The 14823-nt window shown below is 43.0% G+C and overlaps 1 protein-coding gene across 4 annotated transcripts in view; it reads left to right on the top strand.

The window, feature by feature from the left end:
• Nucleotides 1-14823, top strand: part of frmd5a (FERM domain containing 5a) — a 93008-nt gene that overhangs the window by 72424 nt on the left and 5761 nt on the right. The window contains exons 5-13 of one of the 4 annotated variants that reach the window (XM_023811138.2): nt 4695-4792; nt 6155-6278; nt 9937-10024; nt 10741-10829; nt 11263-11326; nt 11584-11675; nt 12589-12663; nt 13166-13234; nt 13820-13926. In XM_023811138.2, the coding sequence (XP_023666906.1) occupies nt 4695-4792; nt 6155-6278; nt 9937-10024; nt 10741-10829; nt 11263-11326; nt 11584-11675; nt 12589-12663; nt 13166-13234; nt 13820-13926 (806 nt within the window). Of the gene's footprint in view, nt 1-4694; nt 4793-6154; nt 6279-9936; nt 10037-10740; nt 10830-11262; nt 11327-11547; nt 11676-12588; nt 12664-13165; nt 13235-13819; nt 13927-14823 lie in introns of all 4 variants that reach the window. The other 3 variants (XM_023811136.2, XM_023811137.2, XM_023811135.2) reach the window with 3 other exon arrangements.

Raw genomic sequence — 14823 nt, 5'->3', positions numbered from 1 at the left:
GTAAGAAACAAGGGTCTTCATGTCCAACCAGACAATATCTGTACTGAGTGAGATGCTGCTTGTCTGCTCTTGCCTTCAGTATTGTACCATCAAAGCCACCCAGGTTTTCTTCTTGGTGCCATCTTGGTTCTGATTCATAGGCCTTTCCTCCAGCCTAGCCTGTAAACCCTGGATGGCCCAGAGAGGCTGAGACGCCTGCTGAGCCAGAGCTATTGTTAGCCTTGTGTGAGGCCTTGGTAGGATGAATCTAAGCCTGAATGGAACTGCCCTGGATGGTAAAACGGCTTTTGGGAGTGTGGTGGAGTCCGGGGTTAATCAGAGAGGAGGGAGAGCCTTGTCAGGTGGGGGGGGGGGGGCATGAATAAGCCTCTCTGTATATTAGTTTATTACTTATGATCTGCAGTTATGAATACAGTGTTAAAGATGTTTTTGTTCATTTGTTGGCATGTTTTACCTCATTAAAGCAATATAAAATAAACCAAAAAATGAGATCAAAAATTATTTTTATTCGATATGAGTATTGTACATATAGAGTAGTTAAATAGTACTTGGATTTTTGGAAACATTACACGTAAATGAAACTTAAAAATGCACCAGAACGGCTACAAGTAATATTCTTGCTTCATTTGTGATGGTCCCATGGAAATGCATTAAAACGTCAAGTTATTCATGGGCTGCTTCTAACGCGTCAAACCTTTAGCGGAGTCTAGCTAAGTGAAGTTTTGGCAGCAGTATGGTAAGCGAAATAAGTCAAAACACAAAAACATGCGACAGGAATCTAAACATCATGTAGGAATGTGTCATGCGCTCGGAAAATTAATTTTTGATCAGAGCTACTAATGAAAATTACGTCTTTTTTATCTATTACGAAAAATATTTTTACGTTGAAAGAGGCGGAGCTGCACTCCAGCCAGGTTTGATTTGGACATAAGGAGGCAGAGGTGGGCTCTGTGTTTTAACCCTGGGTGGAGTGAACCTTGGCTGGATATAGGGATGTAAATAAAATGCTAGGTTGTTCAGCGTGGACGTCAAACCCTGGTGCAGACATGAAGACATTTTCCCATGTCTCGCAAATACATGGGACCTGCAGAAATATTTTCTGTTACACTCTATGTATTTGGATGTGTTAATGATTGTTTTTTTTAAGATGGACTTCAAGAAGTGATATTACCTGGCCAGTATTGCTCTGAGCCTCTGGGCCCAGTCTGCTAAACTTTCTGAGAGAGAGAGAAAGAGAGAGAGCAAGATATATAAGGGCAAGATTCCATTTGGGTGTTAAAAAGCCATTTCAGAAACATCAGAATTTATGAGAACAAGCTCAAAACTGGGAATTCTCAAATATTTAAATATGTATTCTGGAAACTAAGCCTAGGATAACACAAAAACCTCCTGGACCCTTTTCATCCAAACAAGGTCTCATAATCCCTAAGCATTTCCTTTTAGTACAAATCCTTCTTCTTCGGGGCTTGAGGAAAGGCGGATTGGAGGTTTTCCCAATGGACCGCATGCAAGTGGCTGGGTCATTATAATTAAAGTTGACAGAGTGCTTTTAAACTCATTACAAGAGTCAGAAGTATGACTATAATGGCTGATTGAAGTTTGATTTCCAGTGGATACTTTTTGTCCTGTGGCTATGACAAAATTGTCTACGAAAAGTCTTCCCGAGTTACTATTTGATTATATTAAGCTAATGGGGGGTTAGAATCTCTAGTGATTCTTGGCCCAAACATTTTGACAGTCTGTTGATAGCTTCAGGGGAATCATACAGGTCACTGTTTGATTGCGATCAGCGTGTGGCTCAGTGGGCTAAACCTGGGTGTTTGTAATCAGTAGGTCACTGGTTCAAAACCCTGCCTCAGCATGTCTGTGGGTCCTTGAACAAGGCCCTTAACCCCCAGCTCCTTGGGTGCCCCGACAGGTGGCTGCCCTTTCTGGACAGCTTACTCTACAAAGGCCAAGCTAAGGGAGGTGTAAAGACAATTTGCCCACGGAGATCAATGAAGTATGAATTATTATTATTAACTGAACCGTAACATGTTCTGTACCGATTAGGCCTCCAACAGTTAGCAAGAATTATTTCAGACAACCGTCATTAGTGCCTAGGAAAGACAACTCTGACCTCCTTATATTCCAAATGTAGCAGGGACAGAAAAATACAAGAATTTGATCTTCATGGGTTTGGGTGTCCATGATGGGAGATGCGTTTGTTAGGGTTAGAGATAAAGAAAACCTTTAAAGGAACTCTTAGCTGAGTCTTCTGAGGCTTCATAATAAAATAGCTGGATATTCTAGAGGTTTTATCTAATTATGCAAATGTCTATATCACTTTCATTGAGGGTTAGGGTCAATCAGCATAGTCAAAGCTGACCATTTCAATGAGGTAACAGTATGTTGAGGATTTTTCCAGTAAAATCATGCCCTTTAGGAACATGCACTAAAGCTCTGACACCATCACGTTTAATAGTAATTTTGTGCACTTTAAATACTTTGTGATGGCATTTAAGTCCCACCTCCTGTAAGCATCCCAAACAGGGATTGACATAACTGGTACGCAAGTACACATGCACGATAATTTCTTGTCATATCAGCGCAAATGTACATAAAATACGTACGCATTCACACTGATACAACAATCGATTGCCGCACGTATCGCTTCTTAAGGTGAATGCGTACTTGCGTACCAGTTATGCCAATCCCTGATCCCAAAGACCCGAGGAAAGTCATCTTGCTCTCTCAGTAAGGCTAGTCCATCGTAGGTGTGCTAGATTTTAGAGGCCATTTCATATGTCATGGACTGGATGGAGTTAAGCTGGGTTGTATTAAAGGTGTCTGGTGATAAGGGACATGAAATATAGGGCAGGAATTGACTGGTGGATATAGCAATAGCCTCCTTGCTGCTGTCAAGAGAGAATAGAGGAACCATAATTGCTTTTCTTTTCTTTCCCCTAACCCCATATGGCACCTTAAGTGAAGTACTATTAGCGTTCATAGTGGTGCTCTACTTGTGAAGCTCAAGATGAGCATGTGTCCTGAGCAACAGGGGGCCACTCGCTCTGGGGGCCGGAAACCCGTGCAGGAACCCGTCAGAGACCCAAACTGACGTGTCCGCCTGCTGGCCGGCGCTGCATGGGGGGGTGAGGGGCACCTCCATGCCAACGCTGGCACTTCAGGGGTCTCCAGTTCAGTCCCCAGAGGGCCATGCAAGTGGGTTTGCAGACCAATTTCACTGGCTTAATAGGTCCAATTAGCAATTCATTATCTGCTATTTATAGCTGTGCACTTACATTCAAGCACTGCAGTGGTCTTTGCTATGTCTCAAATGCTAAAAAAAATGTTTATGTTCTTTATACGTAAAACGGGAATTTAAAAGATGGGTTTAAAACCAGTTAAATAAACCCAAGGATGCCTAATGTTGTTTTGTACCTTACTTCTAATTACCTTTTTGGACAGATTCTACTTAACGTAATTAAGATTATTGTGTCAAAACTACTGGCAGTACAATAATTCCTGGACCCAGTTTAAGCACCACTAAGGTACACTATTTAGTTCTGATAACGCTGGAATACTTTTTAAGACTAAAAAAACAATAAAACTATTGCCAATCAAATCTGGACAGTTCCTTATAATCAGTTATTCCTAATGATCAGTTCACTGTTCTGCAAACGGGTAATTCGGAGTCATATAAAAAGCAAAATTGGTTTGAGCTCCAGTCTACTTGAACATATAAGCACTCAGTTGAACCGATTATGATGTTCCCCGAGCCGGTGAGGCCCTCACGCTTGCGGCTGAGGTTGTTGACAGTTCAGAAATCCTGGGTGGAAACTGGCTGGCAGGGAGCTCAGGTGCTGCACCTCGGTGTTCAAAAACCGCAAATTACATCGTTTCGGGATTTTTGCATTTGAAAAGTGTACAAAAACAGAAACATACTGCCGGAGTGCTGTGCTCTTTCCTAAGCTCTGCATTTAATTTTCTGTACCTCTTGTAGACCAAGGAAAGGTTGCTAACAGAGTAAGTGTTATATTATGAGAGAAATTAAGAAAAACTTACATGTTTCTTTTCTACTTTGAGTATTCTGCTGAGTACTCTGCTGAGTACTCTGCTGGGTCATTAGGTTAAGCCCTTTTGTATGAATGATTTATTTCTAGTTTGGCTTCCTTGTAGTGGCAAGGGAGTCTGATGTGAAATTGAATATCTTGTCTGAAATTGAAGAAATAGAGCAATCTCAGTCAGGAAAATCTAAGAATGGAGATTTTTTTTCTAGAATGTGAGAGAGATTGTTAGCCATGCCCTGAGTCTACAGTGATCTCAAAGTGTTACAGCTTGAACTGTCTCCATCCTCTAAGTTCCCTCTGCAGATGTGCAGAGACCTGGAGCAGGCAAGTAATTGTAAGCCTCTGGGACACTTGGACTGAACAGCACCATTCAACGTAATGTCAGTTCACCTCTCAAATGCACAACAATAAAACAAAGGAAAACCTCTTCAGCTCCCAAGGATACAAACTTAAAATCACAATAAACCATTATAAGAGGTCTCTGATTAAATCAGTGTCCTTTTGAGACTCTCACAGGTGACATTCGCTGTTCCATTCTGAGACAACAACAAAGAGGATCCCAGAATTCTTGGGTCTTTATTTCTTGGTAGGTCAAGAAAGATGCTGAGCTCTGATTGGCCGTTTTCCCTCATTGTGTTGCAGGTATCTCGTCTTCCTGCAGATCAAGAGGGATCTGTACCATGGCCGCCTTCTGTGCAAGACGTCAGACGCCGCCATGCTGGCCGCGTACATTCTGCAAGGTGAAGGTTCACTCTATCATTCCAGCTAAGCTTGTCACGCCAGGCCACTTGAATGGAAACATACCGCAGACCACAGACATAAAACCCACCAGAGTCTCTCTATTGTACTGTAATGTATGAAATTACCTATCTAAGGCCAGTGAGAAATTCCGGGAGAATTTCCTGTGGGTTTTTTTTTCAACTGAAAAAGTCTGCATTATAAACCATTATATGTATAGACTTGGATTTGAGAAAAGGATGCACTACTTCATTTGCAATAGAATAATTCAGACCAGTTCAACTGTCCAAGAACTAATATAAAAACAGTCAAAAAATAGTCTGCTGGTTTCATCTGGAGTTTTCCGTGGGGTCTGCTGAGCACAGCTTTATGTTTGGCCCGAGATCCGCACCCCTAGCCTGCGGCAGGATGTCACTGGGTGGGTGGGTGGGCGTGGCTTTCTGCCTCAGGCCTTGTTGCCGTTCGGGTCGGGCTGTGGCTTCTGTCCACTGTGTACCGTGTGACCTGTGCTGATGGTTATTACTGGCCCTACGTTATCTCAGGGGTGTCGCATTCCGTCCCATGTGTGTTTCGCAGGGTGACCAAACGCCTCCCTTGGGACTGGAGTCCCAGAACTACATGAACATGCTAGAGACTCAAAAGTGGTGCCGGCTCACTGACATCTCTGTCTAATTAATGGATATTTACGGAACTAATCTTGCATGGGGTAACTAGATGGAGGATTTCAGGAATCTCAGAGCAATAACCCAGCACCAGTGAAACACTGTTAGAAAAACGAAAAATTCAGTGCAGTGCTGTTTATGTCTGCTTTTAACACTTAGTCATATACTGATTTTATTTATTTAAGCTGCCATTGCTCCTTGCCTGGATGTCAGTTCCTTTGCATTTCTGCTTATGTTGGTACAGTGCAGGACAGCATTCTGCTGATTCAGAAATTAGCCAGTTGCTTAGAAAGATCATTTACATAATGCTAATGTTGAGTGTCTGCAATGGTACCTTGTCCAGGGTGTCCCCTGCCTTGTGCCCTGCCCCTTCTAAGAGCCACGCTCCAGGCTCACTGTGACCCTGAACTGGATAAGTGACTTTGGATGGATGGTGTTGGATGTATGATGCAGTGTGGTTCACCCATATTGAATTGCAGCAAATGTGGATTTACTTGCTGTGAGACCTGCTACCATAACTAAGTTTCTGCTTGAGTTTTTGCTAAATGAGGCCAGATTGAGGGATATCAGGGCTGCCTGCTTGTCCTTGTGCCTGAATGTACGTGAGATCCATAAAGAGAGGCTGTACTGCGCCCGCTTCTGCAGCATGTGCAGGACAGCATGTGCCGAGTCCCGCACTGACGCTTCTCTCTCCCCCCTCAGCTGAGATCGGAGACTATGACCCCGGGAAGCACCCGGAAGGATACAGCTCCAAGTTCCAGTTCTTCCCCAAGCACTCGGAGAAGCTGGAGCGGCGAATTGCCGAAATCCACAAGACGGAGTTGATGTAAGGACACCTGTGTCCCCTGGGCTGGGGGGCGTGCTCCGCTCGCACTCTCTCGCCCCACATCCGCCCCCCTCTCTCGCTGCACAGTTACCCTGCTTGGTCCGCTTTGGCCCCATCATTAACCTCGTTTGCCTGCTTGTGCTCCACCCCTTCTCCTGGCTTGTCTGCGGAGTTGGTGTGTTGACTTTGATCTTCTTTCTCTGGTGTGTTTCAAAGGGATGGAGGAACCATTTCAATAGGAAACATAAAACCTTTAAAATCTGAAGCTGAATTATACTGGTGCCTCTTTTACTTACCTTGCTGGTGCTGTTTAAGGAGAGAAGGGTGACAGTATGCAGTGTGCAGTATATGGCCCCCCAATTAAAAAAAATATATATTTTGATGTTGTGAGGACCATTTTTTTGTTCCCCTTAAGCAGAAAGTCAATTTTATAAAAATACAATCAAAAACTAAAAATTCCAAAAGTCTTGTATTTTGTTTGGCTCTTTATGCTTAAGGTTAGGGCTGGGTCAGGGTCAGGGTTGTCATTTGGGATTTTTCCATAGAAATGAATGGAGAGTCCCTGCGTTTGTTTGTGTGTGTGTGTGTGTGTGTGTGGATTAGTTTTATAATACATTGTAAGGACCAAATTTTCCCCACAATGTGGTAAAAATCTGTTATTTTGACATTGTGGAGACATTTTTCAGGTCCCCACAAAGATCTGAGAATGAAATAAAAAAAATTAAAATGCCAAAAATACAGATGCTCCTCTGCTTAAGAACTTTCAACTTACGAACGAAGAGGACTGTAATTCCAAATTGCGTTCCTTGGGTTCCCATTTCCTGTCCACAACATCAATTTTTTTTTCTGGGCTAAGTGTCAGTTTTCATGTGTCCATGGGCTTTTCCTTTAACCAATTCATTGGGTTGTTGCTTGAATAGTGCCTGTTATTATTATGCATCGATGACCTATTTTATAAGGAACCTTTTCAGATATATGTTTGAACCAATAATACTGAAAGAGAATTCACTTCCAAATAAAAAACAAGAAGATATTTCCTAATAAATGGAAAATTGTAGTTTTTGTACTAAATGTAAGCAACATTGTGCAGGTGTGGCAGCGTTTATGCTAAATGCTAATTAATGCTTTGGTACATCATAGCCAGCACATGTGCGCTATATTCATCTAAAGCTAGATTTTCTGATTTCCTGATGTATGATTATAGTTCGATCATCATCATTCTTCATATTGTACTGTCTGGGGCTTATTGATTGTGTGCTGTGTGTTTATGCTAGACCAGAGTCCCAAATCCCAGTTCTGACAGGCTGATGTATATGCAAATTTCCATTCCATCTAAAACACTGTTGAACTAATACTTTCCCCAAATGAGCTAATTTAGTCTTTGAATTGAATATTGAGGTTGGTAGTGGCTTGTGCAAAGCTGGGAATATAACAAATTACTTCCTTGCACAAAAAAAGAAAGGATTTGATTAGAGTGAGCTATGATATTGCTAGCGTAGAACAGTGCAACAATAGCAAGGTGGGTCATTTCAAATGTAATGTTTTATTGTATATCCATTTACTCCCCTAACGCATTGCCCTAATAACCGTTACACAGACTTATGAATTGGGTTAATAATCCCCCTAATCACCACCTAACACAAATCCCTGTACGCAGAATTCCCAGTGTATTCCCCGATTAGTGTGGTCCTTAGCATGGTTGCTGTGGCCCCTATTCTGATAGGCCAATACGCATAAGGAAATCATTCCAGAACTCCACCGTCGCTCTTGTATAAACGTTTCCATGCTATTAGAATAGGCAGGGAAATTTCCTGCTTCTCCAGTTGGTGCTTGTTCTTCAGGCATCATGTGACCTACAGTACAAAGGCAGCAATCTGCTCAGCAACCTGCTTTTGGGGCCTATAGCCTACATGCAAACCACTGTGGGGTGAGATCTGAGTGAAAAAATACAATCATGAGGAATAGTTGTCAAAATATTAGTTGAGTGTTTTGGACATGCCTCAGATGTAAATATTATTACTATCTTATATATTCTGAAATGAGTATCACAGATAGGCGTGAGTCAGAGCTGGGTTGCTTACGGCTGGGCTGAGCTCCTACCTCCCTGACAGTATGTGCTCTCATGGGAGGTCTTTGAATATACATCTCCTGAAACCGTTCACCAGCCAGTGCAGAACCAGAAGGTAGCAAGATAGTTATGACTGCAGCGAGCAAAACTGCACAATCGCTGCAAATGATGTGTACACTGATAATCAAAACCTGTGCTGCCCTCTAGTGGCTAACAACCCTAAAAAATACAATATATGTAATTATTCCACTAACTACAGGCAACATATCAGAATGGTAATTTGAATCCTTCCCATAATATTTCAATGTGTTTTTTTTTTATTTTTAAATATTTTATATTTTTTATTGCTTTTGAAAGAGTTTCTTGCAAATGTATTTGAAAAGTGTTACTGTTATACAGTCACTGGCCTCTTTGGGTACGGTACACCTTGCTAGTACCGCATTGGACCTCCTGCCCGTAGAGCTACCCTAATTCTTCGTGGCACATTCAACAAGGCGCTTGAAACATTCCTCGGAGATTTTGGTCCATGTGGAGATGCTGTACCTAATAAAGTGGCCAGTGAGTGTATATAAAACTAATTTGCATTTTGGGGGGGCGGCATGTTGGCTCAGCAGGTAGCACTGTTTCCTCACACCTCCTGGGTTGGGGGTTTAACTCGGTCTTTGCTCTGCGTGTACAGTTTGTCTCTTGGTAATGAAAGCGGCATTATGCCTGCAGCCCACTGACATCAATTGTGTATTCACTTGAGATTCTTTGTTTAGTCACGTGTTCCACAGCCATGAATCGGCCCACTGCTGTGTGTGCACTTTCCCTGCCTCAGCACTGCAAAGGTAAATTAGTGTAATAATGAGTTAGATAGTGCTGAAGTGGACTGACTCCCTACACATATCGTGGCGTGAAAGTACCAGGGTTAAAAGCCACTAGTCCATACTGTGGCGCATTCTGACTTCATCCCTTACTTCTGAATCAGCTTATGCTCCATGAGACCTGAATGTGTGAGATTTTGCATGTTTTTCTTCAGGGGCTGGTAGCTTTTGTGTTGTTGCCATGTTGAGAGGAGGTGACGAGCGTTGAGTCTGGAATCATTTTTTTTCTGTGTAGACAAGCAAAGAATTCCTGTTGGCTTTTCAGTCCATTATGTTGCTGTCATCTGTGGTTATGTCTGCAGCCCCAGCAAACAAGTGCGTTTCCGATTGGGCTGTGCATCTGGCAGGTCGTGACACTGCCGCCACCGTTCTTCACGGCCCTGGAAGTACTCTCTGAAGTACTGCTCTTTGCTTCACTTCAGCTTTTCTTGTCACTTGCAATTTATCTGACTCTGAATTCATCCATGTACAGCTCCTTCGTCTTTGTATACAGATGCTCAATCCTAAGGCTGCTTCTGGGCAAATTTGCATCTGGATTTCTGTTATTAGTGCTGAAGTAATCCCTTTTTTAGAAATTGACTTTTTTAGAAATTGAGTTACTGTAGCAGTAAGTTCTTTTTAACAATAATGTGTTCCTGTCAAAATTTTGTCTTTGCCTTTGCAGATTGACTGTATGTTTTTTTTCTTTCTTCACGGCACATGTTGTCTTTCGGTTTTTGTTTAGAGGGCAGACGCCTGAGACATCAGAGCGGAATTTCTTGCAGAAGGCGCAGATGCTAGAGACCTATGGAGTGGATCCTCACCCATGCAAGGTCAGCGCACAGGTGCTGTTGCATGTCGGTCACTATGACCCTGAAACACTAAGTATTCAGGGGAATTAATTCTTTAGAATTTTTCATATGTAGTCTAAAATGTGGAGAGATGAGTACTTATTCTTCATAGTATTTATATTATTTGATATTTACTAGAGTATTTTTAAGTACTGATTCATCAGCAGTTGTGCTCCAGATATTTAATTCTGTTTTACTGCAGTACTTTACATTTTATATCCCAGATATTACAGATGTTCTGTGTCCCGTCCACCATGTACCGCAGCCCCTCCCAGGATTGGATGGATGGATGGATATTTGTTTGTTTGTTTGTTTGCTTGTTTTGGAATGAAATGGAACACACAGTTTATGAAAGGTTATCATTTGTAGGAGGCCATTCTAAGCGTACCAGTCCGGGCCAGGACAGGGTTAGCACACCCTGGTTCTAATAGGGAAGTTGCCTTCCATAAACGACCCTTGACCATCTGGCTTTGTGTATAACCTCAGGGACCACAGTATAGAGAGTGCGCTTATGGCCAAAACGTTTCTGGTTCCGCCCCCAAGCGGGACCATGCTGTTCTTGAGTCCTTGAGGAAGGTAGTCAAGCAGAAGGGCTCCAGTACTTCATCTAACATGGAAATGGGTTAAATGTGCAACACTAAGACCTGTGGAAGAGAGGATCCTCTTTCTGTTGTGCAAATGTGAATATTTCTCACCAGGATGTGTCTGGAAACCCCGCCTTCTTGGCCTTCACCCCTTTTGGGTTTGTGGTGCTTCAGGGGAACAAGAGAGTGCATTTCCTCAAGTGGTGAGTGATGTGCCCCAAACATGTTCTTCTGTTCAGATATCATAGGAAGAGACATGGAAAGGGAACAGCGGGAAGGACTAGAGACTTAGTTTCTCTGAACAAAATCACTTTATCATATTGTGGGTTGGGTTGTAAACTGACCTCAGTGCAGAGGTAGGATCCCATAGTGAAGCTGCTGTCCATTGAGGAGTCAGACCATGATATTCAGGTGTTGGCATATACATCTGCACAACACCTCACAGGTTATCAGACTGCCTTCTAGTTTATGGTATGGAAACCTATGAAAATGATACATTTTTTCAAAAACCTTCCCAGTGTTCTGCTATTTTCTAAATGCTGCCACTTCTGTATAATTAACATGACACAGTCCCCAGAAGGTGATACTGATGAATATTTCAAGATGATATACCAACAGTTGTCTCTGTGTGGACAGGAACGAGGTGACCAAACTAAAGTTTGAAGGAAAGACATTCCATATATATGCAAATCAGAAGGAGGTGAGATATTAAATTATTGAAATCCTTACTTGTCTTTACTTGGGCTGAATAAAGACACAAACCTAATGTATATTATGAAGCCATAATCGACTATACCATTATACCCATTATTCCTTTTCTTCCAGAACATTACAGTCTACCAGAATTGGACATGCAAATTCATTGTTAGACAAAGAAGTAGGTCTGTGCTGTTGATTCTTAGGTTGTGAATGACTTATCAGGCAGAATCACCCCTCACCCGGCTCTCCTGTGGGCAGGATAAAAAGATCATCTTGACCTACTTTGCTCCCACGCCGGAGGCCTGCAAGCACTTGTGGAAGTGCGGTGTGGAGAATCAAGCCTTCTACAAGTGAGTCCCAGCTGAAGATCTAATGTGTTCTCCTCTCGTTCGCATGGGAGCTTCTTCTGAGAAAGCCACTCATAGACAGCAGAAGAAGCCCTGAAAATGTAGGGCACATTTTGATGAGGCCTCCGCCTTGATATGGAGATTCTTCAGTCCTGTTGTTATGAGAACACTCCTATGTTTGTGGAAGGTAACAGTTTGTCTAGAGTAGCGGTAATGTTTTCTTGCTGTCACTTTTCATAGCTGGGTGTCTGATAGCGATGCCACTGAAAGTGGTTCCCCTGTCATTAAAAATGTGGTCTTTGCATTTGGAAGGATACTTGTCAAGTTGCAGGGTTTGTGGACAGAGCTTTGCTGCTGTTTGATCCACCGACCAGTGGTCTGGCTGGGCTCTCTGTGTCAGTAAGATTGAGGCTATTAAAGTGATGGATGTTTTTAATGTCGGAAACAGACGAAAAGGACTGTAGGGCTGCTTCAAACAACATTGTCAGGGAAGCTTCTGAAAGAGGTTGTGTGATTTGCCAGCAGGCAGGTCAAGAGGACTGGGCTATTAGAAAGGACAAAGGAGGAAGAACAGACTGAAAGTATCTACCTCATTAGTTTAATATGCCCCTAATAAAGTACTTAAAGAATGCTGTCTCCCCACTGTGATATGGTTGCCAGGAGACAGTCAACAAGTTCGGTTTGATTACCACAGAACACAGGGTGCTGACCCCCACATGTCTGAGAAAAGGCTATCCGTGGGTCCTGAAGCAGGATAGTAACTGTGGGCCTTTTGAGGATAATGATACATGACGAGACAGACTCAGCGGAGTCCTTCCGCTTCCATTGTTAGGAAAACAGCAGAAATAACCTGATACGCAGAGCTGTTAGTATCATTTTGCATTTGACCTGTTCTTTCCGCTTTTGGCTCTGGCAGGTTGGAGAAGTCAAGCCAAGTGAGGACCGTCTCCAGCAGTAACCTTTTCTTTAAGGGGAGTCGATTCCGATACAGGTAACAGCTGACAGCAAGTAGAGCACTTTCAGATATTCTGCAGAGGAACAGGTGTTTGTCTGTGGTAATAGACTAATGTCAGTTCTATAGCAATGAATAATTTAGGTATTCTCTGTGCTCTACCCTCATATTTTTACCTGAATGTGCCATTGGCTACAGACTGTATTATTTGTTAGAAATGCTATTGTACTCTTGGTTTTCTCTTGCTTTCCTTGTCCTGTGATGCTGTGCTTATAAAGAAAGCACCTGATCAAATGCAAAGAAAACACATCATATTTAGCCTGACATTTGTGTGTTTGTTCTTTCGTTGAATCAGAGGATAACACCTGTGAAGACAGTTATTTTGAGAATGTTTATTCGTTAAATTAGAAGAGGAATCACAGTTGCCAGTCCTGGGAGACTTGTGGATCATGCATTGTGTCCTCAGAGTGCTTTGGGTGTAGACGAGCCCAGTGGATGACAGATGACCTTCACGATCATGTCTGTCTTTGTCTCTGCATAGTGGGCGGGTTGCAAAAGAGGTGATGGAGCAGAGTGCCAAGATCAAGCGGGACCCTCCGGAGATCCACAGGTGAGGGACTTGGAGCAATTTCTGTCCTGTCGTGGTTGAGGACCAGCTGTGTTTTGATGTGATGAGAAATGCATGAGGACAGTTGCTGTGAGCCGCCAGTTCTGTAATTGTAGTCTGTCCTTTAAGGAATGTTTCATAAAAGCAGTAAGGACCAGCGGATGGTGTTTAATTACTCGGGCTTGCGGTTTTATTAAATGAGTGACCAAGCTTACACTTTTAAGGTCCTTTAAGAAGAACGTCATGGTGCTCCACTGGCTAAGGCATTTCATCTGGTTGCTGCTTCATCACCTTCTAAATCCCTGAAAAATGGTGGTTGGCAGGTGTCAGAGAGATCCCATATCCTACTATAACTCCGTGTTGACCTTGTTGAGCCTGTTAGCAGCGGATCTGGAAGGTGGTGTGTTTGGAGGTGATGTGCAATTCAGACTAGCTGACTGAAGCTATAAAGATTTGCCGACGATGCTGTATGGTGTGGGTCTTGGCCTCGGCTCTGAGCGCTAACGTCGGTCACCACGCACCTCCTGTCCAGCCTGTCCCCAAGCGTATCACCCACAGACTGAGATCCCTTCTCTTCCTTGTCTACAGAGCCGGCCTGGTGCCCAGTCGCAGCTGTCCGTCCATCACCCATGGGCCGCGGCTCAGCAGCGTGCCCAGAACACGCCGGAGAGCCGTGCACATCTCCATCATGGAGGGTGAGGCTGCCCACTTCCTCATTTGGACTGGTTATACTGGTCACCTGAGACCTGAGTGAAAAGTCCTGTCAGATCTGTAACAGCCTTAAAATCACTCTGGCATTCATAGTCCTGTCAGATCTGTAACAACCTTAAAATCACTCTAGTGTTGATAGTCCTGTCAGATCTGTAACAGCCTTAAAATCACTCTGGCATTCATAGTCCTGTCAGATCTGTAACAGCCTTAAAATCACTCTGGCATTCATAGTCCTGTCAGATCTGTAACAGCCTTAAAATCACTCTGGTGTTGATAGTCCTGTCAGATCTGTAACAGCCTTAAAATCACTTTGGTGTTGACAGACCTGTCAGATCTGTAACAGCCTTAAAATCACTCTGGTATTCATAGTCCTGTCAGATCTGTAACAGCCTTAAAATCACTCTGGTATTCATAGTCCTGTCAGATCTGTAACAGCCTTAAAATCACTCTGTTTGTTCTTGAGCTTTGGAAGGAAGCCTGCAGACATGTAAACACCACACACACAGAGCCAAAGACTGGCATTGAACCCCAAACCTGGAAGGGTGAGGTTGCACTTCTAAGCACTGAGCTACTGTTTTTGTTATTATAGATATTATTGTTTAATTTGCAAAAAGGATAAAAATTTAGCACAGTAATCCTGACCTCGAGAACCTCTTATGTGACCCTTGGAACATGATCAGTCTCTTAATGAAAGGGGACTATTCCTTCAATTAAAATCCCAATGAAGAATCACATTTGTCCATTATAATACATGGATTACAATTTTCATCATTTCTGTATTTATATTTGTGTGCCATCCCCAGCTTCGTGACCTAACCCTGTCCTCCCAGTCTCACTATTTCGCTTGGATGCCCATCAGTGAGCTGGAATGGTTTTTCTCG

The sequence above is a fragment of the Paramormyrops kingsleyae genome, chromosome 13 (genome assembly GCF_048594095.1).
Source record: "Paramormyrops kingsleyae isolate MSU_618 chromosome 13, PKINGS_0.4, whole genome shotgun sequence".
NCBI classification, from domain to species: Eukaryota; Metazoa; Chordata; class Actinopteri; order Osteoglossiformes; family Mormyridae; genus Paramormyrops; species Paramormyrops kingsleyae.
Note: the sequence above shows the minus strand (reverse complement) of the source record. Positions and strands in the feature narration are given on the sequence as shown.